The sequence below is a fragment of the Carassius carassius genome, chromosome 45, assembly GCF_963082965.1.
Source record: "Carassius carassius chromosome 45, fCarCar2.1, whole genome shotgun sequence".
Lineage (NCBI taxonomy): Eukaryota > Metazoa > Chordata > Actinopteri > Cypriniformes > Cyprinidae > Carassius > Carassius carassius.
Genome location: NC_081799.1, coordinates 8,978,211 through 9,002,674, shown reverse-complemented (window position 1 = coordinate 9,002,674; position 24,464 = coordinate 8,978,211). Strand labels below are relative to the sequence as shown.

Here is a 24,464-nt window from a genome sequence, read left to right as displayed (position 1 = left end):
GTGGTACCATAACTGTTCGTCGTTACATAAAACAAACCATCAACGTTCTAAAATAGCAAAATCATTGATAAAACCATAGACAGTAAAAGAAAAGAGCAAGTGATCGGGGACTGTGCTTGTTAGCCAATCACAGAACTAGCTAGATCAGACATGAGGGTGCCCTTCAGTTTTTTATTCTCATTGTAGATGATGAATCACAAAAATGTATTGTATTATAATATAATTAATATAATGTCAAATGTTTCATACTTATTGTTTCAAGTGCACGAAATTGTAAAATATAAATGACATCTTAGCACTTCCATGTAAATACTATGTTGAGCAAAAAATAAATTTGATTGGACAAAAACTGTATCCACCCGAGTACAAGGTGAGTAGTCCATTTTGTTTTCCAGAAAACATTTTACAGCCTATATCTGCTAACTGTTATGTAGGAAACCTCAAAGCTAACACAACTCACTACTGCATTAAACATAAAACATCCACACTGAAACACCACACACTTGATTTTCTGTTAAATAGTTTCATTTTATTGTTTATATTCATTTTGCATACAGTATTTAATCACTCATAGTTTCTATGTTGGTGAAATTGCTGGATCCACCATTGTTTCATTAGGTTCTGTAACCCTGGGATGTGTTGTTGCTGGGCCAGGTCATGAAATGCACCAATATATCCCAAATTAACCCATCATATATCTTTAGAATCTAAAGTGCACAGATCTATCAATAACATGCTATCAATAAATGATAGTAAAGTATGGTGAACCTGTCATAATCTCTCCTACAATAAATAGTTTTTTGGTAATCAATTCTTTGCATCAGACAGACATTTGTGTTTACAATCTGAAAGGCGTGAGACAGATTGATCGGACAATAAGCATGAGACTTCTTTATTAAGATTTGTGCTGTGGAGTTGTTTGACCTTTAACACCAACAAAACAGGCTGAATTCACAGGACCATCCCAGAGAAATCCATTACAGTAAATAGTTCGGCTTACTGGGAAGATCTTACAAAGTACCATCCGTTTCCCTACTTTCTGCCCATTTTGAAAGCTTTGGTTCTACATTCCACTTCCACAGTTCTTTACCACACATCCTTTGAGAAAGACATATGCATTTGGAGGTGTGCTTGTCCTCAATGAAATACAAAAATAGGCATTTCCAAACATATAGAAGATTGTTGTTGCTGCTCTTAAACAGATCTACATCAATACATAGCATCCGGTAGATCTCGTCTCGTTTTGAACACAGTTTAAGCATAAAGCACACAGTAAACCGAGAGAGTTTCCCCTCAGCTACACCATAAAGATACGTCAATCGCTGTTGGAACTAATGGAGATGTTGGTGCAATAACAGCAGCAATCTACCATCTACATTGTAAGCACAGTCCTTTCAGTTGAGGTCTCATTTGCTGCCCTTGCTGTAGCCTACACAATCATTATCTTTGTACATTCTGGCCATTATCCTATGACTACAGGTGTCTTTCTATTTGAATGAGCAACATAAATTCATATTATAGTCAGTAAGCATTGAAGTGCATTGATAAAAAGTGCAAGTATAGATTCAGATGCATTCATTTCGAGAGGAGTAAATTATTTGCAATGTGGCCCCTAGAATAATCACTTTTAGAGGGCTTACAACAGAAGATCTCTACAGCTGATGCCGTTTCCTAACCTAAAAGATATATGCTTTCCTTTCAAAGTTTAAATCTAGGGGTTTCGCTATTTGGACAGGAAGGGGAGGCATTCCTCATCTGCCCCTGTCTCGGGTTCAGACATGCTATTAGCTCCTCAATAAGGAGTTATTAAAGCCTGTTGATTCAAAGAACAGGTCAGATCACATTCACATACGCAGAGACAGACAATTCAGTTGGAAGCACTAGTCTGGCACTATTCGGTGCCGTTTGAGGTCGTCACATTGCTTTCCTGAATTAAGTCCCAGGGCAGGACTTGCTCACCTGATATCTTTCCAACATTAGTTACTGAGAAAAGTCTCTCTGTGATCCTGTCAACAGAGAAACAGCATCATTTATTAAAGTAAAAAAACTAATTTGAGAAGATATGTATGGAAGTTTCCATTTCAACTGCATTATCCCCAGTAACCTCTGATGGTGTCATCAGAATTTGGATAATACTTTATTGAAACCATAAGGCTTTACAGTAAAATGCAACTTGGCCATATGATGGCGAAAGTCTTCTCCGGAGACGCCGGCTGGACTGGCAGCTCTAGCTGCTCTCGGAGGAAGTGGGCGGCGCGGTGGAAGACGATCGGCGCCGGGAGACAGACTGCGAGCACTCGTGGTTGTGTTTGTCATACGGCTGGAGTTGCACCTCCAGGAAGTCCCGGTGTTGCTGGCTGATCACCTGACTGATGAGGCCTGGAAGCGCCTGTAAGTTGCTGAGCAACGTCTCCAGTTTGGTCTCCAGCAGCGCGATCCTCTTTTCCATGTCCTCACCCCGTTCGTTCAGGTCTGAGACCAGGTCGTACATGATGTTTTGAGTCTAAGGTGAAGCGAAGGAGAGGTTATAATTAACAGAGATTAGTAAATTATCATGTTTTGTAAGCCTAGTGTTGTTAAAAGCGGTGTTATCAGGATTTAATAAACGTCTATTAAAAGATGATAAAATCAGTCATGTCACAAAGGACATGTCAAACCCTGCTGCATGTGGCAGGTGCTCTAAAAAGCACTCGGGTGATGGATTGCCCTGATGAGAAATGAAGTGAACCGTCCATATTTTTAGACATCTCAATTCCCAGTACCAACAACATATAAAGTCTTTTATGACATTGCATCATTTGCACAAACTTCAAACTCAGACATCTTGTTACAAGCAACTCAGTGTACCTAACAAACATTAAAAGACACTAGAAACTTTTATTTTAGTATTATCAACTGCAAATTCACTATCAACTGCGAGACAATGCTTGTAATTTGCTCAGAATTGTTAAGGTGTTGCTATGCATGGCTACGGGGACAGACCGTTGATCAGTTTGACCGATACTTCTTTTACGGATATTCACAATTTTGTCTATAATTGTACGATTTTTGTGAATATTGGTAAAATACATGTCAAACTGATTATTGGCACTGGTATTCTTTTCTTAATTTTGTTTTTACAATAATAGACTTTTTTTGAAAATTGTCAATAAATTATATGTTTTAACAATTTGCACAATACTATGAATATCGTTAATAAAATACAAAAAAGTGTACATAAAAAATATAATTCAAATCATTTTGGGGCCCTGCAACTCAGCAATGCTTTAGAATTATCTTTAAAATATTGAGTTTAGAAAAAAAATGCCACCATTTGGTGGGGGTGTTCCCAAGTTAGAAATTAGAAATGTGTAGCTTACTAATAAACATTCATAATAATTATCAGTTTATACAATATTTCAGCGATCATTCAATCTCTATTAAGGAGGACTCAGAGTATTTTTTAAGAAGATTATTTTGTGGTTGCGGAGGAGATCTTCATGGTTGCTTACTAATTTAAAAAGATAATAACACTGATATTCTGGATTCTAGAAATGGCTCAGCCCCTTCCTACTACACACCTTCCCTTAACAAGTCACATGATTTGAAACATAATTCATGTCTTTAGTCGATACGGATGTGGGATGAGTTATGCAATGTGGTTTAATACTTTGGCTTAGAGGTTTGTTCAAATTCCTCACTATAAGTATGAGCAATAGTGACACTTGCATTAGCAAACACTACTTAATATGATAAAATTGTCTTTATAACTTTCTGATGAAAAGCTCACAAATAATATCACTATTCTAAAAATGAAAAGAACTTAAAACGGATCACAGATGCGGAAGCTAAAGTTGCAGACGCACCAGATCAGGGCCCGTGGGCTGTCTGAAGCTTGCAGAAGCACTGCAGCTGCTTAAGTTATTTAAAGCTGCATTATAGGATTCATTGCCACTGGGAGCAGCTGCAGCCATGATTAATGTTATACCGTCCTCTGATGGTGAGCGGCAATTACGGCAATAATAAAAGGAGACTGTATGACAGTATGAGTCATATCATATCACACTCCGCCTCAATGTCACCCTCTCTGGTTTCTTTGGGAGGTGCTGGACAGGAGGGTAATTGGGTAACACTAACTAATGACTCTCACGGCAAAGCCCCGACAGAGGTTGCTGGAATATGACCACTGCGGATGTTTGAATGTCACAGCGCTGGGGTGCGAGCAAGTGTGCACTCGTGCGAGAGGCTGTTCCAGCTGACTCATCAGATCTCGAGTGTATCCCTTTCCCAGGTTGCTGTGGTTTTTGCAGAGTCAGGCTGGCAGCATGCCTGGTGTTCCCCAAGGCTCGCTCTTTAGTCCGTCTAAAAAATGGCCGTGAGGGAAGTGCCAATGAAGGGTTTAAAATAAATCAGGCTATTTTTAAATCTCAGGTATCTCATCAGTTATTCTTTTTTCTAAAGAGATGGAAGCTTTTCCAGACCATTAAGCAGCATGATGAATTGTGCGTAGCAAGAGGGAAATAAATAGGAAAAGTGAACATGAGGACAATTCGTAAAGCAAACATAATAAATTAACTGACATCAACCATATGCTTAGTTTCTCTTTGCAAGGAAACAAATGATCAGTACCACATACTGAAACCATATTGTAGACGAAACATAAAGAAAAAAAAATCTACTTATAAAATCTTGTCTGTTCATTTGACACCTGTAGACTTATATAGACAATATATTAACATTCATACAAAACACAAACAGACCTCCAAAGTTCCGTCATGCATTACTTAAACATTCACTCAAAGGTATCTTACCTTTGCAAGGTCCACTAGAGAGTTAGCTTGGTCATTCAGCTTGCGTTGCTCCATTTTTACACTTCTTAATCTGAACACAAGACCATTCAGAGCCCAGTAGTGGCAAGCGGTCAGTACAAAAATCTTTTGACCGGTTCTCCATTCACAAGCCACACATTTCGGAAGCACTCTTAGGACATGCACAAGACATGAGGAGAGAATGCAGGGATTGAAGGAGGACTGAGGCGCATGCAAGTCAAAACTTCAGTGGGAAGAGGCTGTGGGCGAGGAACGTCAATTCTTTTCTGAGGGATATTCTTTTCCACACAAAGCAATGCTTTATCAACATCTGATGACAATTATGAAAATATAATGACCTTACTGATGCATACAAATGTACACCTAAGGCTGTGATGAGAGATTTTGTAGTAGTGAGGAATTAATGATATATTAGATACCTTCCCAAAAAGCTACAGAGGGTACAAAATTTACATGACAGGTCAGTCTCTTCTGGCTCTAAGAGGATATTTAAAGCTAGATTAGAGCTGAAATCTAGGGGGGAAAACATGATTGTGTTTACAGTAATATACTTGTGGTAGAAGTCTATAAGGCCAGGGTTAAAATGTTAAAATATACCTACACTGTATACATAAACGGATTTATAAAATATACCTACACAAAAATTTAACTTTACAGACACTAGTAAAACTGCTTACTAACCTTTCTATATGCAGTTATATCCAATATTTCATGAGTATGTAGAACCACTGAACACAGTAATGTTCACATTTGTAAGGGTATGAAATATGAAATTTAAAATGTTTTACATTTATTTTTTATGTGACTTATAAATAAGGACATTATCTTTTGTTAAATTACAAGAATAACAAAATATACATAAATCCACAGGGATTTTGCCAAGACAAAATTCAAAGATTTAACACTTTATAGTTTAAATCGGCTTGTATCAGTTATTATAGTAAAAATGCGATACCATTATATTTTTATAAATATTTTGAATTAGTCATTATTTTTATATTTCTGTTTTCATTGAAATTTTTGTGTCTATATAGCTTTCATTATTATAATTATTATTATTATTATTTTTCAATTTCATTATTTTATTACATCAAGATAAACTACATAAAAATGAGAAATTTTGCTTTGGCAACTAACTGAACTGTTTTATTTTTTATTTTATAATTAATTTTTTTTTTTTACAGAAGAATTTAGTGCTTTAACATTTTCCTTTTTAACCCTCCTGAATGATTTTCCCGATAGACTTCCAATGTAAGTGTACGGCTGTAAATGGGACAGGCTATTTTTTATTTTTATTTTTTTTTGTGAAACTTCACAGCATGTCCATAAGAGTTTAATTTGTTTTGAACCTAGAACATCCTTTTAAAATAACGACTATGACACCGGTTTCATTGTATTTTAAACAGATCACCGTTTACTGTAAGGAAGCTGAGATAAATGGCCTCTGAGAACTGAATACTACATAACACAGCTTTGTAAACCAACCCTCTCACTCAAATCCATACTGCTAGCATTAATTATTCATCTCCTCCATCTAATTAGGTTTCTCAGGAACTACTTATCTTCACTATACATTAAGTGTTTTCTTCTCTCGTTCTCGAGGGCACTGTAAAAAGCTCTCCTGCGAGACGTGTGCGGGTATCACACATAAATTGCGGTTTGCTTTCAGTATGTTTCCTGACTCACAAGGGAGATACTCAAGAAAGCTGTAATCTGTTATGGGGAAAGGGATTGAATCACAGCCGGAGATATTTGTAATCATTGCTGAGAAGGAGCAACATTTAGCAATTCATTGTGTGGAGACCGAGGCATTAAGCGTTGAGTTAAACTCCCTAATTAAACTCCGAGAGTTTGATGACACAGATCAGGGGACAGACAATATGGGGGCCTCAGGGGACTGGATGCTGATTGGCCCAGATGTAGCAATTTCCGTCCGGGAGAGATGCAATTCTGCGTCCAACCACCAGAGCGCGCACAAGAGCACCACACAGCAGAACAGAAAACCGAGAGCAGAGTCTGTCCACACAGACTACTGGATCATTCACACACAAACATGTCCAGGTCAGCTTTTATAACGATGCCAGAAAAATATAAACAATTATATTTTGTATACAGAAAATTAACTTTTTTGGACCATTAGCATTGTTTGGATTGACATCTTAACAATTAAGCATTATTCACCCTCTAGGTCTCATTACTGTAAAACCCCTTATTTCATTTCAACTATAAAGCTTTTTAAATTTTGTTTTATTATGTGGAATATATATATAATTAAAAATAATGTATATTAGATATTTTATAATAAAAAAAGTTACAGAAACAGCAATTCTGTTAAAATAATCTTGTTGACTTTATTCTCATGTTATTTCACAATATAAAATTTGTGTGAAGGAAAACGTACTGTAATACATTCCATTATATACTTTTTTTTAATAATAACAATTCCCATTATTCTGAGATATAAATAGCTTTAAATATAATAGTTTAGTTTATAGGAATATTCAAATATATACCTTTATTTTATTCTAATATTTTATAATGTAAACAAAATAGAATGTACATTATACAACATTTTTTGCTTAGTTTGTTACATTCAAATATTTCTATAATATAAAAATAATTAGTTACTTTGTTGCACTTCAATAAATACCATCATTATTATTATTATTATGTTTAAATTCATTAAGTCATTGTTTTTGTCCCATTATAGTTATGAGAATAACAGAAATAAATGTTTAATTGTCATGGGGGAAGAAATTGTCCAAATCTTAATGGTCCTTAAACAATAAGAATTTTCTTTAAGTGAAGCAATTTACTTTTTCTGTTATATATATATATATATATATATTTTTTTTTTGTAATGAAATATGACCAGGACATCCCCACAGCAAATGCCAGGCACTTCATGTAGACAGATATAATTGCTTTTTAATTCCTAAATGTTGAAATATTGTTTTACAATAAGTATGTCCTGAGAGAATGCCTCCATTAAATTCATTTTACAGTTGGATGACCGATAGCGTTTAGAGAGAGGAACTATATCTGACCATTAAAGACATGAAAAGCTTTTCAAAGCATATATAACTAAATCTAATTTATCTGTGGAGCCTTGCATCACATTTCTGCATCTATTGTGCCATTGCTAAAGCACAGCCGTGCATTTGGCAAGCATCCAGTTTTCGCATCACGAGTATATTAGAGAAAAAGCTCTAGCCTACACGCTTCACATTAACCGAGCTTCATTCATGAGGCTCCTTCTGTTCCCTGAGACGTGTGTGATGAACATTAGCTCCTGCTGGGGCAAAGAAGCAGTGCATTTTTGGGATAAAAGTCATCCAGAGGCTCCCTCGGGCACCTGCTGACCTTAGCGTCTGAGAGCTCTTGCTCGCTCGTACAATCCCACACCGAGGCATCGAGCTGTTTGGGTTTCTTTCTTTCTCCCTGCGTGTGATTTCTTGCAGTCGGCCTGATTTACCACATGCTGGTCCGGGCTGCAGTGAAACTATCTAATTGTTCCTAGCAGCTGAAGCAAATGTTACACCCGTTTGCCTCGCTGCATACACTCAAAGGAAATCTTTCAGCATGCTGAGCTGAAGATGTGGGGAAACGTCCATTACAGCCGGGGTGATTCGCATTATGACTAAGGGCTTCATTTACACCATTACCGGTCATCCAAGTGGGAAATGAAGGGATGGTGGTGGGGGAGGGTGGGATATACAAAGACAAATGTTGTTTCAGGAGCAACTCGGATTCCATGAGCCCAAAGATGCAAAGATGAAATAGAGCTGAGAAACTGGAAGTACATGAAAGAGTTCAGAAACAGTCATCGTTTGACTCATGGAAGCAAAGTCAAGTTTTTAATCAGTGGCTGTCTGATTAAACGTCTCAAATAATCACATTCATGCAACAATGGAAAGAAAACACCCTCTATCATTGATAACTGAAATTCATTGGATAAAATGGTCATGTATAGTTGGTTCAGTTTGTTTGTTTGCGCTGGTTTTAGGACGGTGCAGCTGGGACACATTTCAGCTCAAAATCAAAAGAAAATAAATATTATAAATAAATGAAAATGTATTAAAATAAAAATGAATGAAAAATAATAAAAATTCAGCTTTTGTCGGAGTGTGATATGCAGTGTGACATTATTTTAATCATAAACCAGCAAAACTGATCCCCACACATCTCTGCATTTTATTTTGTATACAAAAAATATTATTATTATTATTATTATTATATATATATAAATTATTATTTCAATAATCAAAAGTTGCTCTAATGTGATTTTTTTTTTCTTAATTTAATTAAAGTTAGCACATCAAATACAATCACAATATATAAATACTTCATTTTAAACATTACATATTAAAATATATACACACAAATACTGTCATGATGTGTAAATTCTACATATTTATAGATATAATAAAAATGAGTTTTTGGCACTATAGTACTGAGAACTGGTGGAAATCTGCTTAACTTTAACTGCACTAATAAAAAAAAATACAAAATAAAGTCAGTGTTGATAGCCTGGTGGGCAGCACACAGACATTCAGCACTGCTGTGTTATGAGTGTCACGAGCTCAAATCCCAACTCGAGGACCCGCTGTCTGTTCTGATCTATCCTACTGTAATAAAGGCAAAAATACAATTTAAAAACAAAATAAAAAAAGCAATTAAAACAATATATCAATTCTAATTTTTTTCTTTTGATTTTGGGGTGAAAAAGCTTGATGTTCTGGATACGTTTCATGAGATTTATCTAATGAGCAACTGTGTTAACAAGTCAAAAAGCTACATTTAATGTCCTTGATTGTTTCTTATACTCCATTTGTTAAGGTAATTTATTGTAATGAAAAAAAATAATGAAGTATGTGGACACTTTAAATCATGCTTGATGGGAAAAAATATTTACTTTAGTTTTTAAAGAATGAATTTCACTTATCAAATCAGGGTGTGCACATTTTCTTCTGCTTATTAGATAGAAATACAAACTCATTTGCATGCACACAACAGATCTGTATCTTAAGGTGAGGCGAAGACTTACTTTCGAGCTCTATTGCATTGTGTTGACACAAACAGGAAAAAAAAGGAAACAAAATAGACAAATGAATTATCACAACAGTTAAAATGTGGCATGATTATTCTGTTCAGATCTCCCTGCAGCCTCAATTGACACACACAGTCATCAGATGAAGATTCCGGAAGATTCTGGAAACATTCCATTCTGCTCCGCCCACTGACCGCCATTGTTAGGCTAACCAAACTGCATGCTACTCATATTGCACAGCTAGCCTTTTAAAAAATAGATAGCTACATAAATATATATAAAAAAGATGACTACAATGCAAACACCACAAACTTTGCAAACAAAACCCTAGTAAAATTAGCTAGATTTACAACATCTGTCATTCACACATACAGCGGTTTTCCATTTTTCATCCATACTGCTACTCCAACATTGCTGTTGAAACTCAGATTCCATTAACTTTAACAAATAAATGTACACTTCATACAAAAAAACATAGAATTCACATAAGTGATTCATAACAGCAGCAATTAACTAAAAAAAAAAAAAAAAAAAAATTTATATATATATATATATATATAATTTTTTAAAAGTTGTCGTAAAATTATCTTGCAACAAAAATAGCAATGTAGCGTTTGTCACATTACAATGTCACAGTAACTCAAGTACTTAAACTTTGTGTTTTTTCATTACATCGTGTTTTTAAATATAAAAACGTGTCCTGTGTTAATGACCCCTTAATGTCCGTTCACACCAAAGACAGTAACAATAACTATAACTATATAGGTTTAAAAAAACTGAAAGTAATAAAAAATATAAATATATGAAAATGGTTAGGTTCACACAACAACTGTAATGATAATGACAATTACATTTTTGGAAGTGCTTTTCCATTGCTATTTTTCCATCTGATGAACGATAAAAACAACCAATCAGAATCCATCCAGCTTTAAAGAGCCTGAGCATTTAAAGAAAAAAACTGCAGTGCGTGCTAATAGTAAACAGAACGCTATTGTGGGTTGATGTGGATGCTAATTTAGTTATCGTTATTTAAAATTACTAAAATGCAGAGGTGGAAAGAGTACAAAAATATTATACTCAAGTAAAAGTACCATTACATTAATGAAATTTTACTTAAGTACAAGTAAAAGTACCAGTCTAAAAATCTACTCAAGTAAAAGTAAAAAGTAGCTCATTTAAAATTTACTCAGAGTAAAAATTACTTAGTTACATTTTAACAGTGGGAGGAAGTCAAAATGGGACAGGCCAAGGGTGTCAAACTCAGTTCCTGCAGGGCCACAGTCCTGCACAGTTTACATTTAACCCTAATTAAACACACCTGATCCAGCTAATCTAATCATTTAGGTTTATTTGAAAACTACATGATATGTGTGCTGGAGCAGGGTTAGAACTAAACTCTGCAGGGCTACGGCCCTCCAGGAACTGAGTTTGACACCCCTGGGATAGGTCTATTAATCTCAAACTAGTTGTTTTTAATTAAAGGAATCAGTAATTTAGAATAATAAAACATTTGGGCTGTTACCAGGCAAATCAGTATCAACAAACTCATCTTTTAATGCAGAGGAAATGCAGAAGATTCATTGGAAGTGGCATTTAGATGTATTACACTGTTTAGTGCAGGACAAGAATGCATTTAACCTGCAGTTACAAATGCATGAATAATGTTTTGATATACAAGACATAAAATGTTGAATACTCATTTGAAATTATAAGAAATTAATTATTTAAAAAAAATCAAAAGATACTTTAAATGTGAAATTAAAATGGCCAGTATGTGTCAGCAAGTCACTGTTAATAAGTGAGTCATTGCGATTGAACCGAATCATTTAAACGGTTGATTCATTCAGGAACGAAACACTATCACGTTGCTCAGAGACGCAAAACTGTGCTTTGGTGGCTGTGTTTGGAATTATTTTCTGTTGTAGAAATAGAGCTAAAAAAGGCAATATGGTGTCTCTTAATTAACTTGTTTACTGAACTGTTATATATATATATATATATATATATATATATATATATGTATGTATATATTCATGATGATTTTTGGAGGAAAAGATGGCATTCTTTGTGTGATTTTGATTTAATATATGAAATTATATAACTATGTGAATTTTCTGCCCCTATATCTTCAATTTTGTGATCATTCTAAATGCATTTTAGGAGACTGAATCACACAGTGAAAGAACGCAATATAAATGCGCGCGTACATCATTAAAACAAAAATAGCACACTCCTCACCACGGTCTTTTTAGCTAATTTTTGCAAAACCTCTTGCTAAAATGTCAAAGCTTCATTTTAACCACCAATGCAACGATGCAATTATTTAGCTTACCTCTACATTCTTGCGAAGGGTTGATGTCTTGTCGAGATTTTATAAGCTGCTAGTTTGGTCTTCCTAGGCAAGTACAGCTTACACTGCATAATATAGCATACATATGGCCAGGGCTTCACTTCATTTCCTTCGAGTTAAACTTCGTTTTCAGCGGTGTCTGTACCACTAACGCCTGTTTTGTCCGTCTGCATCTTTCTTGTGACTTTAGCGCCAGTTTGCCCTCCTGCCCATTATTTACTGACGTAGTTTCCAGGGAGAGATTTATTTTTTTTATTTTTATTTTTTTTACTCAGTAATTAATGTGTTTTAAAATGTAGCGAAGTACAATACTTCAAACAAAATATACTTAAGTAAAAGTAAAATTACACATTTAAAAAATTACTTTAAAAAGTATTAGTACACAAAAAAGCTACTCAATTACAGTAACGCGAGTAAATGTAATTCGTTACTTTCCACCTCTGCTAAAATGTTACAAGTTGGTCACGGTACTTGAACATGCATCAAGGACTGACACAGAAGAGAAGAAAGTGTTAAATATAGTCATTACTTTTTTGTTACTTTTGTTTTCTTTGAACACAAAAAGCACACAACTTTATGGGCCTTGAACGTGTCAGTTGTGTTGCTGTCTACGCAGGGTTAGAAATCTCTCAGATTTCATCATAAATATCTTAAACTGTGTTCCGAAGATGAACGAAGGTCTTACAGGTTTGGAACAACATGAGGGTGAGTCATTAATGACAGAAAATGTTTATTTTTGGGTAAACTATCCCTTTATCATCTGTTGATATGGATGGTAATTAGGGTTGCAAAGAGACAGCACATTTTTGGTAAATTTCTGGAAAATTTTCAATATTTTCCAAAGGTTTCCAACAAACACTGGAAAGTTTCTGGAAATTTTCCACCCCTTTGCAACCCTAATGCTAGTAGTTATTATTTACAGTTAGTAAGATGATGCAAGGTGGTTTCTACAGCATTTCTGTGGTTACGAGGATGTTGCTGTATGGTTCTGATTGGTTGGTAGGATATTCAGTGTAATATTTTACTAGGGTTTTGGCCAGTTGTTAGGTGGGTTCTAACACATTCTAAATGATTTTAGTTATCTTTATAGTTGTTGTCTTGGTGTGAACAGGCTTTTACTGAAACACAAAGCTCCGCCCCAAACTCACGCCATTGGTTGAGACAGAAGATAACATGATGCACCAGTTCATAAAACCAGCTGTTTTGGAAGCACCACAAAGCCGCAATGTTTGCACTCTTTGGATTCTCAAACTTTATCCTAAACCATAAAGAGACCCAAGAAACAGCAACTTATTACGGAGCGCATCAGATTGCCTTTCTTTCTGACCTTCATTAACGTGCCAGATGCACTGTGTGTCAGTCTTGCGCCACTCATTTAGATAACGCCACTCTGGCCCAAGAGTGCCGATCCTACAGACCCAGCTGATGATTAAAGCAGAGTGTTGGTGGCACAGCAGGTGGTGCATAGGATGGGTGGGCACCACCCACACAACCGCCCACGCTCTCCTCCCATTCTGCACACGCAAACCACGGACACTCTCTCCCCGTCCCCAAAGCCACCGTGTGCAACCTTGGTCGTGACGTGCCATCATCATCATCATCATCGCCCTGTCAACAGTGCATTTGCTTATCGCAACCCAGCACCAGAGGACAAACAGACATCCAACAACAAGACGTCTTCCTTATTTTCTGTGTGGCCTCGGCATGCGTAGGACATCTAAAACGTACCTTGAAGATGGCCTGTAGATAATTTCAGGCAATTCGCTATTCTAGAACTAATGCATGATAAGAACGGCCTCAATCAGTGGAAATCGATCCTAGTCATCCTCATTATGCAAAACGTCATGCATTCAGTGTTAAAGGACACACCGGAGCCATTAGTAAGGACTGAGCCAAGTGGGAAGTTTCAGACTTGGTCTGCAAAGGCGGTTTCCTGTCTTCATGGGTTTGGAACTGGGCCAGGCGCTCTTTAAACAAAGGACATTGAACAGAATCAGGGGGAGCGAAATAAAGTAGAAGATAGAAAACCACTGGCACTGGCTGTATCGACGCTCACATATAGTCTTAATGAAGGCATGCAAACACATATACAACCATAAAAACACCAGAACACACACTTTTGGTTTTACGCAGAACCAAGAACAATTTGAGCATTAATCTGCTGTGTCGTGTGTGAAAAGTAGCCTGTGGTTTATGTGTCCTGACTGAACATTAGCCCACTCGCCTGTATTCCCAACATTGCTGCTACAAGCAATCTTCGACTTTTTTCTTTCAGCTATGTGCCTATAAAAAGAGCCAGGACATTGTGTGAAGTTACAATCAGCGTTATTAGATGTGATGTATCACGTAAACCGCAGCCCGACGGCATCTGGTTCCATTTTGGGGCAAGAGTGAAATCAGAAGCTTGAATACATTGTCACGATCATTATCAACTTTGCATAATGAATCAAGGTAAAAGACAGGTGAGGAAAAACAGTTTTTTTAAGTAGAAGGTATGATGCTACTAGGGTGTTGTTCTGCATTGTTGCTACAACATTAAGGTGGTTACTTAGTAGTTTGTTTTAGCAAACATCATCATAGATGCAGTACAAAATGAGAGGAAATTAGATTGTGTGTGCAAAATTTTATCAAACTTTATCATTTTTTAGATTTAGCTTATTATGCCGAAAGTACATCTTTCAATAATTAATATTTGTCTTTATGAGCATGCTTGATTTAGCTAATTATAAAAGAGCAGCGCGAGACAAAACAAACAGAAGGCATTCAATACTGTCATCTAAATGCGTGAAACGTGGCTCCTCCAGCTCAATCACGACCAAAGCTTAACAGGACAAATAAATCTTATCGCTGAAAAATTATTGAATATTTGTTTTAAAGCTAGCATTAAACCGGACACAATGCTAATGTCATAGAACAGATGACAAGTGGGACAGAGTGATGAATAAACTTCAAATGAGGAGAGAAAAGAGAGAAAGGAAGAGAGAGCCCAACAGAAAGGCTGTGAAACTCGTCCCCTGACACATTCATGAATAGTGAAACAGGAGTAAAGGACGATAGGATGTGCTCTCCACATCCGTCATGGTTTCCAGTTGCTTTAGCGATGCTCCTTATTCAATATTAGCTTACACGGCACACAATTACAGCGTCAGCCGTGGACTTCAAAGCCGCTTTGCTGCTTTGATACAGTTGCTTTGAGAGATACACCATACTGAATTCAGCTCAGTTTAATAACACCGTTTCCTTATGTCTTGCTGAAGATCATTTTAACCTTTTGGTAGAGCACCTTTTGAATTATGATATATTTTTGAAAACAGTTTTGTATTAGACTCAATAATTAAAGGCATAGACACCTAAAAATAAAAATTCTGTCAATTTTACTCAACCTCAAGTTGTTCCAAACCTGTATAAGTTTTTTTCTTCTGCGGAATACAAAAGATATTTTGAAGGACGAGGGTAAAAGATGACAGAAATTTCATTTTAGGGTGAACTATCCCTTTAAGGCATTTCTACTGCATTTCCAATTACAATTATTGTGATGATATGATATTAATAAGGCACTGAAATTCTGTCCAATACAGCAAAGGTAATACATATTTTTATTGTCAGTAACAAGGGGTGCACATAAGAGGTGCGCTGGTGTGCATGCCTGACTAAAATAAAATAAGTGCTGTGTAAATAAGTTCAGACCACTCATTTTCATACAGACATAGTTGAAATCTGGTAATGTGCACTACCACAGTTTTAGATTGACTAACTGTAATGTTGTATAAGATTTCCATTCAAACTGAAAGTGTAAATCTAGGCTATGGGTTGCTATTTCATATCAAAATGCAAAACATACATTTAATTCACTGACATGCTTCACTCAGCAGTGCTAAAGCTGGCAGCACATATGCTTTCCTACCAGCAATCCACTAAAATAAAAGCTTGCTGATTTAAGGTTTGAAAATGATGCAAAATTTATAAAAAAAAAAATATGTTTTTAAACATTACCATTTTTATACTATAAAAAACAATGTTTTATTTAATACTCATTTTTAAATATAATAGTATGATCAGATTTTATTATTTTTATAAAAAAAATTAAGTGCAATGATATTATTACTATTAGCTAGTATCTCTGAAAATAAAACATATTGAAGAAACTACAAACCCACAGGGTTTCAGCTGAAATGAGGTGGGTTTATAACCATTTTGCCTTTTGGGTTTCCCAAATAATCAGTCACTGGAAAAGAGTGACATTTACAGGGCACTTGCGTCCTCTTTTAGATGGCCCATAAATATCAAAAGTGAGGCTGATGGGGGAAAGAGCAAGTGTCCTCACTTGTGCTTTACTGAGAGCTGAATTAACTCTGTAATGGAAGAACAGAGCGTCAATCCAACAAATGATACTACAAATCTCAGATCACCAAAACAAATTTGGTACAAACGGATTAACCAAACAAATACCCTGGGCTACAGGTGTCAAACAATTCAGAGCTCAAACCGTTCAAGTCTGAAAAACAGACACACACACATAAAGTGTGTGAGAAGTCCTGACGGGTCTCAGGAGGTCTGACTTACTGGTGAATGGCTTGAAGGAACTTGCGTTGATGTTTCCTGACTTTGGCGTGGTCCATCTTCCTCACCAGCTTGGTGTTTTTATAAATGAGCCACGTCTCCCTGAGAACATTAGCAGCTGTGTTTTTCACCTGTGGGAGAGTTAGCATTGTAGCATTCAGCGCTCGGTCCTGCCGAGGCGTCCTGGGCCCCGATGTCTAAACGTGGCTTACTCGGTTTGCATAATAAGTTTCAGGACAGCCTAAACTTTGGACATCTACTGAAATAGTTGGCTTGCTAGCAATCAGATCTAAGATATATGTTGTTTTCTTAACTGGAAATGTGATTTAGCTGCGCTTTTCAATGCGATAAAGTAAATAGGACAGGGGCTCAGAGACGGGCGCTCCAAAAATGTAAAAAAAAAATACAATAAAAGTTTGATCAAAACATAGCAGATGCAAGGGAACAGTGTTGTTTGAAAGTTGGGTTCTGGAAGTAAAAATCCCATTTATTTTCTCCATTGAGCAACTGATTTTTATCAATAAGTTATAAACCTTTAAAGACAGACCTACAATGAGCTACGAGGTTGTTAATCAATGGTATATGCTTCTGCTGATGCCATTGGCCCACATTATTCAACTTGTTTTTATAATAGTGTTCTTCAATGTAAAAAAAACTACATTACCCATAATTCTGCAAAGAATTCCACCAATCAGAGAATCGTGACAAATATAACTTATTGATATGATTTATTATCAGTGTTGAAACTGTTGTGCTGCTTAATATTTATATATACTTTATATATACTATTTTTATTTGATTCTTATATGAATAAAAAGTTGCTGTCACCGCCGTCGTGCTAGGTGGGCGTGGCTTCAGCAAGTAGCGCCTTCCTTTTTGCCAATTTTTTATTACCCCAGAGTGACACGTGGTGACGTGCTGCCAAGATGGCGACGGCCCGCTCCGCCCACTTTTGGTTTCAAAAACTCTCTTCGGAAACCTATGGGTGACGTCATGGACACTACATCCATGTTTTTATACAGTCTATGGTTGTAACACAAAATTTATATTTTGAATAAACACTGTTCTTCTTCTTATTATTTTTTTTTAAATCAATGAATCCTGCAAAAAAGGTCACAGGCCACAGAAAAATATTAAGAAGCACAACTGTTTCCAGCAATGATTATAAGTCAGCATATAAGAATGATTTCGGAAGTAAAATGAAGACTGGTGTAATGATGCTGAAAAATCAGCTTTGATTGCAGGAATAAATTATACTTTAAAGTATATTAAAATAGAAAATTGTTATTTTAAATTGCAATAATATTTCATAATATTACAGTTTTTTCTGTATTTCTGATCAAACAGATACAGCCTTGATGAACATAAGAAACTTCTTAAACGGCATTGTGAATAAAATCAACACCTTTAATCGCTTTTTTATTCATCTTTTAATTATCATTATTTAACATTTTTAATTTGTAATATGCTGTTCGCAGTGGTTCATGGGACTGTAGTTAATTGTAGTTCTTTCCCTCGCTAAAGTAGTTACCGTACACAGTCTAATACCTTTGTAAGTCTTTTTTGCTTCAGATCAGTTTGTAATGTTGGGGTTCACCTCATTACTAGCTGGTTTGGTTCAGGGCTCACAATCTTTATCTTTAATAAAGACGTTAATAAAGTCCCTATGGGAAAACAGAATGGCAAATATACTTTCAGAACCAAGGATGGAGAAAAAAAAAAGTGCACTATATAGAGTTTGGTGTTGCTTGTTGCAGAGCGTTCGCATTAAGCCTATGTTAGCGTAATCGGCTAATCGTAAATGAATATACTTTGTTTATGTGACAAAGCTTATCTGGCTAACCAAGTAAGCCATGCTTGAAGTATGAAAGCCTATGTTTTGACATTTCCAGCCTATTTCTCATATTTCTTACAATGACATAATTGTTTTTAACATCATTATAAGTAATCTTCCTCTCAAAAAGCACAATTTTGTGTATTTTGAAAATCGGGTTTCAAAATACTGTTTTGTAAGCAGCATGTCACCTTAATACATTCAAACAGTTTGTTTATATTTAATAAATGCAACTTATTTTCCACTTTGCATAAGCTGGATATTATTTTCACAGGTTTGCAGGGATTAAGAAGGCACAAGGAACAGACTTACCCTTTTTGTCAGCTGGGTGTCCATCATAAAGTTATGTACATGTTTTTCGGCTTTGGTTAATTCCAGTTTTTTTGCGACCACAGCGACCACCAAAGCAGTGCATCCGGCTCCCTGACGAAACAAACAGCTGCCTTCAGCTTTCAGTCTAAAACAAACCCTGCATTACGCCGAGATGCGCCACTTACCATAATGCCGGTGAGGAGACAGACTCCTTTCCCACAGTATGTATTGGGGACCATATCCCCATATCCAATGGTTAGAAAAGTTATTGAGATTAACCACATGGCTCCAAGGAAATTGCTGGTTACATCCATGTTGTCATGGTATCTGGTAAGGGTAAAATCGCATTAGAAAAACAACTACAATTACTTTAGGCCCACCTAAGAATGATTTAATTGTAAGTTAATCAATCAGCCGTGAAAACTGTGCTAATTTGTCTCACATTATTCATTCAAGTAGTGCTTGCTCCACCACAGCAGTTGGACATGCGCTTGTTGCTGTAAGCTAATACTTCATTGGCTAATTGAGGGATCTAGTGGAGTTGGGACACAATTGACTCGGTTTCCAAACCTATTTAACTGCTGTTTAAAAGGTTACGCAGCTCTCCAGGTCTGCAACGTGAGAGATTTGATACTAGGGTTTAACTGGTTGAGACAATGGCACAGTATCTTTTTTTTCCGAAATGACGCATTTTTGATACTAAGAGATCAGTTTCTAGAAAATGTGAATATTTTACTTCTCTACAATTGTATATAATTGGAAATACATATATACAATATCTAACTGTATGCTGTAACAATTGTGTGCCGAGCTTATTATCTAAATTAAATCACCTAGTAAAGTGTGAATTACCACCAAATACATTTATGAATTTAAAATTGTATAATTAAAATAATATTAAAATATATAAAAATAATATTATTTATAATAAGATGTATTATAATAAATATAGTATAATAATATAATTTCATTTTCTAAAAAACTTTTAGTAAGTAGTATTAGTAGTAATGTATAATGTTAAACTGTATAATGTAATATATATATATATATATATATGTAGTATACGGTGGGTACAGAAAGTATTCAAACCCCCTTAAATTTTTCCCTCTTTGTTATATTGCAGCCATTTGCTAAAATCATTTAAGTAAAACAAATTTCCTCATTAATGTGCACACAGCACCCCATATTGACAGAAAAACACAAAAATGTTGACATTTTTGCAGATTTATTAAAAAAGAAATATCACATGGTCCTAAGTATTCAGACCCTTTGCTGTGACACTCATATATTTAACTCAGGTGCTGTCCATTTCTTCTGATCATCCTTGAGATGGTTCTACACCTTCATTTGAGTCCAGCTGTGTTTGATTAGACTGATTGGACTTGATTAGGAAAGCCACACACCTGTCTATATAAGACCTTACAGCTCACAGTGCATTTCAGAGCAAATGAGAATCATGAGGTCAAAGGAACTGCCTGAAGAGCTCAGAGACAGAAATGTGGCAAGGCACAGATCTGGCCAAGGTTACAAAAAACTTTCTGGTGCTTCTACTAAATACTGAGCAAAGGGTCTGAATACTTAAGACAATGTGATATTTCAGTTTTTCTTTTTTAATAAATGTGCAAAAATGTCAACAATTCTGTGTTTTCCTGTCAATATGGGGTGCTGTGTGTACATTGAGGAAAAAAAATGAACTTAAATGATTTTAGCAAATGGCTGCAATATAATAAAGAGTGAAATATTTAAGGGGGTCTGAATACTTTTCGTACCCACTGTGTGTGTGTATATATATATATATATATATATATATATATATATATATATAAAATATATTGTAAAATGTATATATACATTTTCTAAAATACTCACCTTGTAACTGTGAGTTACCATGAATTTATGACAACTATATAATAAAAAAATTCATAATATAATATAAACTCTTATATATATATATATATATATATATGTGTGTATATATACATGCAAACACATACATACAGTATATATATTTCTACATTAGTCCATTAGTCCATAATTAGTCCAACGAACCGTTCGGTCCATAATGCGTACCGCGTACCGAACCGAAAGCCTCGTACCGAACGGTTCAATACGAATACGCATATCGTTACACCCCATGTGTATATATATATATATATTAAATACAGTATGAATAGTGTAGTTATATTCATACAATTTTAAGTGTGTCTCAAAGACCTCCTAGAAATCTCTCAATCAAACCAAACTTCCATAATCTACTGTCAGAGCAACAAAGCGGGCCACCTTTCGCACGCCCTCACAGTCCAGGCGGCGATGATCCACAGAGAAATGGTGAACACCAGCAGCACTGTCCCAGGACAGATAGTCATGAGGGTCTTCATGACAAAGCGTGTATTGAAGTTTATCTTGTTGAGGGCACCGATACTGCGTGACGACGCATCGGTGAAGAGTTTGCTGTGCAGCAGCATGACGCGAGCAATGAGGTACAGACGGAGAAACATGGGAATGGACAGGATGATATCCACGTCAGCGTCTGTCTTGGATGGTGTGTAGGAAAAGGCGAGCCGCGCCGTCCACGTGAAGGTGTAGTTGCCCGGGATGGGGTGTATGGCGCACACCAAGATCTCCAGACAGATGAAGAAGATGCGCTCGTAGGTCATGGCTATCCTCCAGTCGTCTGCAGCGTTGTCCACCATGAACAGCTATCAGGAGGAGAGAAAAGCTGAAAAAATTAAGCTTTAGAAGCAGGGCAAAAAAGACAATTTCATCTTCCAGAAGTGCAAATAAATAAAAATGAACAATTATTTGTTAATTAAATGTAAAGAAGAAAACAGAAATAGAGTAATTCGCTAAACGATAGCTAATTATACAATAAATATATAATAAAATATAAAGATGTATTTAAATAATACGTTCTTAAATAATATTTCTTCACCTTAAAGGGATACTCCACCCCAAAATTAAGATTTTGTCATTAATCACTTACCCCCATGTCGTTCAAACCCGTAAAAGCTCTGTTCGTCTTCTGAACACAATTTAAGATGTTTTGTGAATACTGGAAGGCTTGAGACTGTCTCATAGACCGCCAAATAAATAACAGTGTCAAGGTCCAGAAAAGGCATGAAAGACATCGTCAGAATAGTCCTTCTGCCATCAGAAGTTCAACCGAGATGTTTTGAAGCGACAAGAATACTGCTTGCGAATAAAACAAAAATAACGACTTTATTCAAAAATTCCTTGCTCTTCTGTGTCAGCCGCGACATAAGGATGCGTTGTTTCTATGTGTATTTATGCTTTGGTTTGAAAGAAAGCAGCATATCCTTGTAGGGATATCCTTGTTGAATAAAGTTGTTATTTTTGTTTTATTCGAATACAAACAATATTCTCGTCGCTTCATAATGTTACGATTAAAACTAATGGCAGATGGACTATTCTGATGACTTTCTGGCCTTTGACAGTGTAACTTATTTGGCAATCTATGGGACAGTCACAAGTCTCCCAGTTTTAATCCAAAATATCTTAAATTGTGTTCCGAAGACAAACAAAGCTTTTACAAAGCCCCCCTCCCCCCACCAAGAGAATTTCTTCAGTTCACTAACTGTAATTTCAACCTCGGCCTGTCAGCTTCAGCCAAAGAGCACTGCTCACAGACTTCTCTCATGTGCCAGATACAGCCAGGTTTCTCTCCAGTTGACCTGAGGGCTCTGGAGCCGCATTGCTTTTTCTTTTCTTTTTCTCTCTACTTTTGCTACATAGAAAATTTCCCTCTTTCCCCTTCTCCCTGATCCCATAAATATTTCCGCCCAGTATGGATCTGGTTTGCTTCATAAAAGCACAACACTTTTTCAGTGCCCTAGTTTACCCTTTCAATTTCTCAGCAGGTATTTAAAATAATTTTTAATTAATATTCACATTTTTCTAAGAAATTCTCTCCCTTGATAAATTACTGTAACATTAAAGGTTAAAATTAATATCAGAACCCAAACTATTAAATTCAAATTAACTACATTTCTATTTATTTTCAGATATAATAATAAACACTCATAAAAATATTTGGTGTACAAACATTTAATGTGTAAAAAATGTATTGTTGCAGTTTTTATATCAACTTTCTAATAATACACTGTAAAATGTTTTTTTTCCAAAGTTGTAAATAAAACAGATTAGAATGTGTTTTCCTAAAGAAAATCCTAATTCAGTCTTTCTACTTTTTTATGTTCTTTTAAACTTTGTTTAATTCAATGAGTTACTTGCTATTCTTTTTTTTTTTGTAATTGTGAAATGTATTATACATTTTTTTTAATTTACAATTTAAGTTAATTATATTTTTGCTCCAGTTTATATTTTTTGTTGAAAGATCAATTTAAATTTAAATATAAAAAAAATTCAATTCAAATTCAAATTAAAGTTTGATTTATTCAAACATTCTTGATGATGAAATAAAAGAAATTGAAAGCTAAGACTTTGTTTCTTATCAGAAGTAAAGCCATACGCTTATTAAAATTATAAATGCTGCACTACGATAATGTTTAGTGAAGTTTTGTTTCCATCAATCTTGTGATTTAAGAATCAATACCTGTTTATAAAATGAAGACTGATTAAAACATTTCAACCCAGCATTTGACCTACTCATCCCTTAACTCAGTGAAAAATCATGTAAATTAATTAAAAACAATAGTAAAATACCAATATTCACTTCTTCACTATTAGGGCCCAATGATTTACGCAATGGAGAAAATGCAGACAGAATCGCGGAATCCAGACATAAAAACAGAATTTAGTGTATAACTCGGAATATCACAGAATTTCCCAAATTTTGGATGGACACAACAAAAGTAGGTCAGTACACTTAAGTCAAAATGCGGTATGGACAAGTGTCTTTGAATATTAAGCTTCAAAAAAATAAAATTTAAATATGAATCCTGTATGTTCTGTGTGTTTTGATTAATAACGTTTAACCATTAAAACAGTCAAATTCAAATGGAAAAAATTTAATTAGGAAAAATTCTAACCGATTTCATAAGGCCCTTCACAAGGAATACAGTAGCTTCATCTTGCGACATGAAAGGTTCATATGTTACTGTTAAAAATCGACTTCTCTGTAGAGATAATGAATGGGATGTAACCTCCGGAAGCCGTCTGTTCCCTCCCTAACGCTTCGTGGTGATCAGCTGCGGTTTCTTCCGGTGCTTTCAATCACCTCAAGGTACCGACAGCCAACATCAGCGTGAGATATTTCACCAGAGCCGTGCAGTCAGCACAATTCAGAGGCTTCTGCTGACAGACTTCATCCAACGAGACTGTGGCTATCTGATATGAGAAAAGGTGCAAATGATAAACCCCTGATTCAATATGTGCAAACAGCTTTCCTATCTTCTTACAGCACCGGGCTATTTCACGAGTAATGGGTTTATGCGGTGCATAACCGAATTATTCTTTAATATGACTCTTGCTTGAGGCTTTGAGAGGCTGCTTCAGTGCTGTCCTGTGGTTTTCCCCTCATGTAGCAGCACACGTATATAAAACCTCAACGTTTGGATGGTTTAATAGCAT

General features: G+C 35.6%; 1 protein-coding gene across 3 annotated transcripts in view; it reads right to left on the bottom strand.

Moving 5' to 3' along the window:
• Positions 1-507: 507 nt before the first annotated feature.
• LOC132127864 (small conductance calcium-activated potassium channel protein 2-like) overlaps positions 508-24,464 on the bottom strand; it is a 36,734-nt gene continuing 12,777 nt past the window's right edge. The window contains exons 3-8 of one of the 3 annotated variants that reach the window (XM_059540053.1): positions 21,195-21,613; positions 19,100-19,241; positions 18,915-19,025; positions 16,772-16,899; positions 4,791-4,926; positions 508-2,503 (exon numbers count right to left, since the gene is read on the bottom strand). In XM_059540053.1, the coding sequence (XP_059396036.1) occupies positions 2,228-2,503; positions 4,791-4,926; positions 16,772-16,899; positions 18,915-19,025; positions 19,100-19,241; positions 21,195-21,613 (1,212 nt within the window). In that variant the 3' untranslated portion in view covers positions 508-2,227. Of the gene's footprint in view, positions 2,504-4,790; positions 4,927-16,323; positions 16,561-16,771; positions 16,900-18,914; positions 19,026-19,099; positions 19,242-21,194; positions 21,614-24,464 lie in introns of those variants that run through there. The other 2 variants (XM_059540052.1, XM_059540051.1) reach the window with 2 other exon arrangements.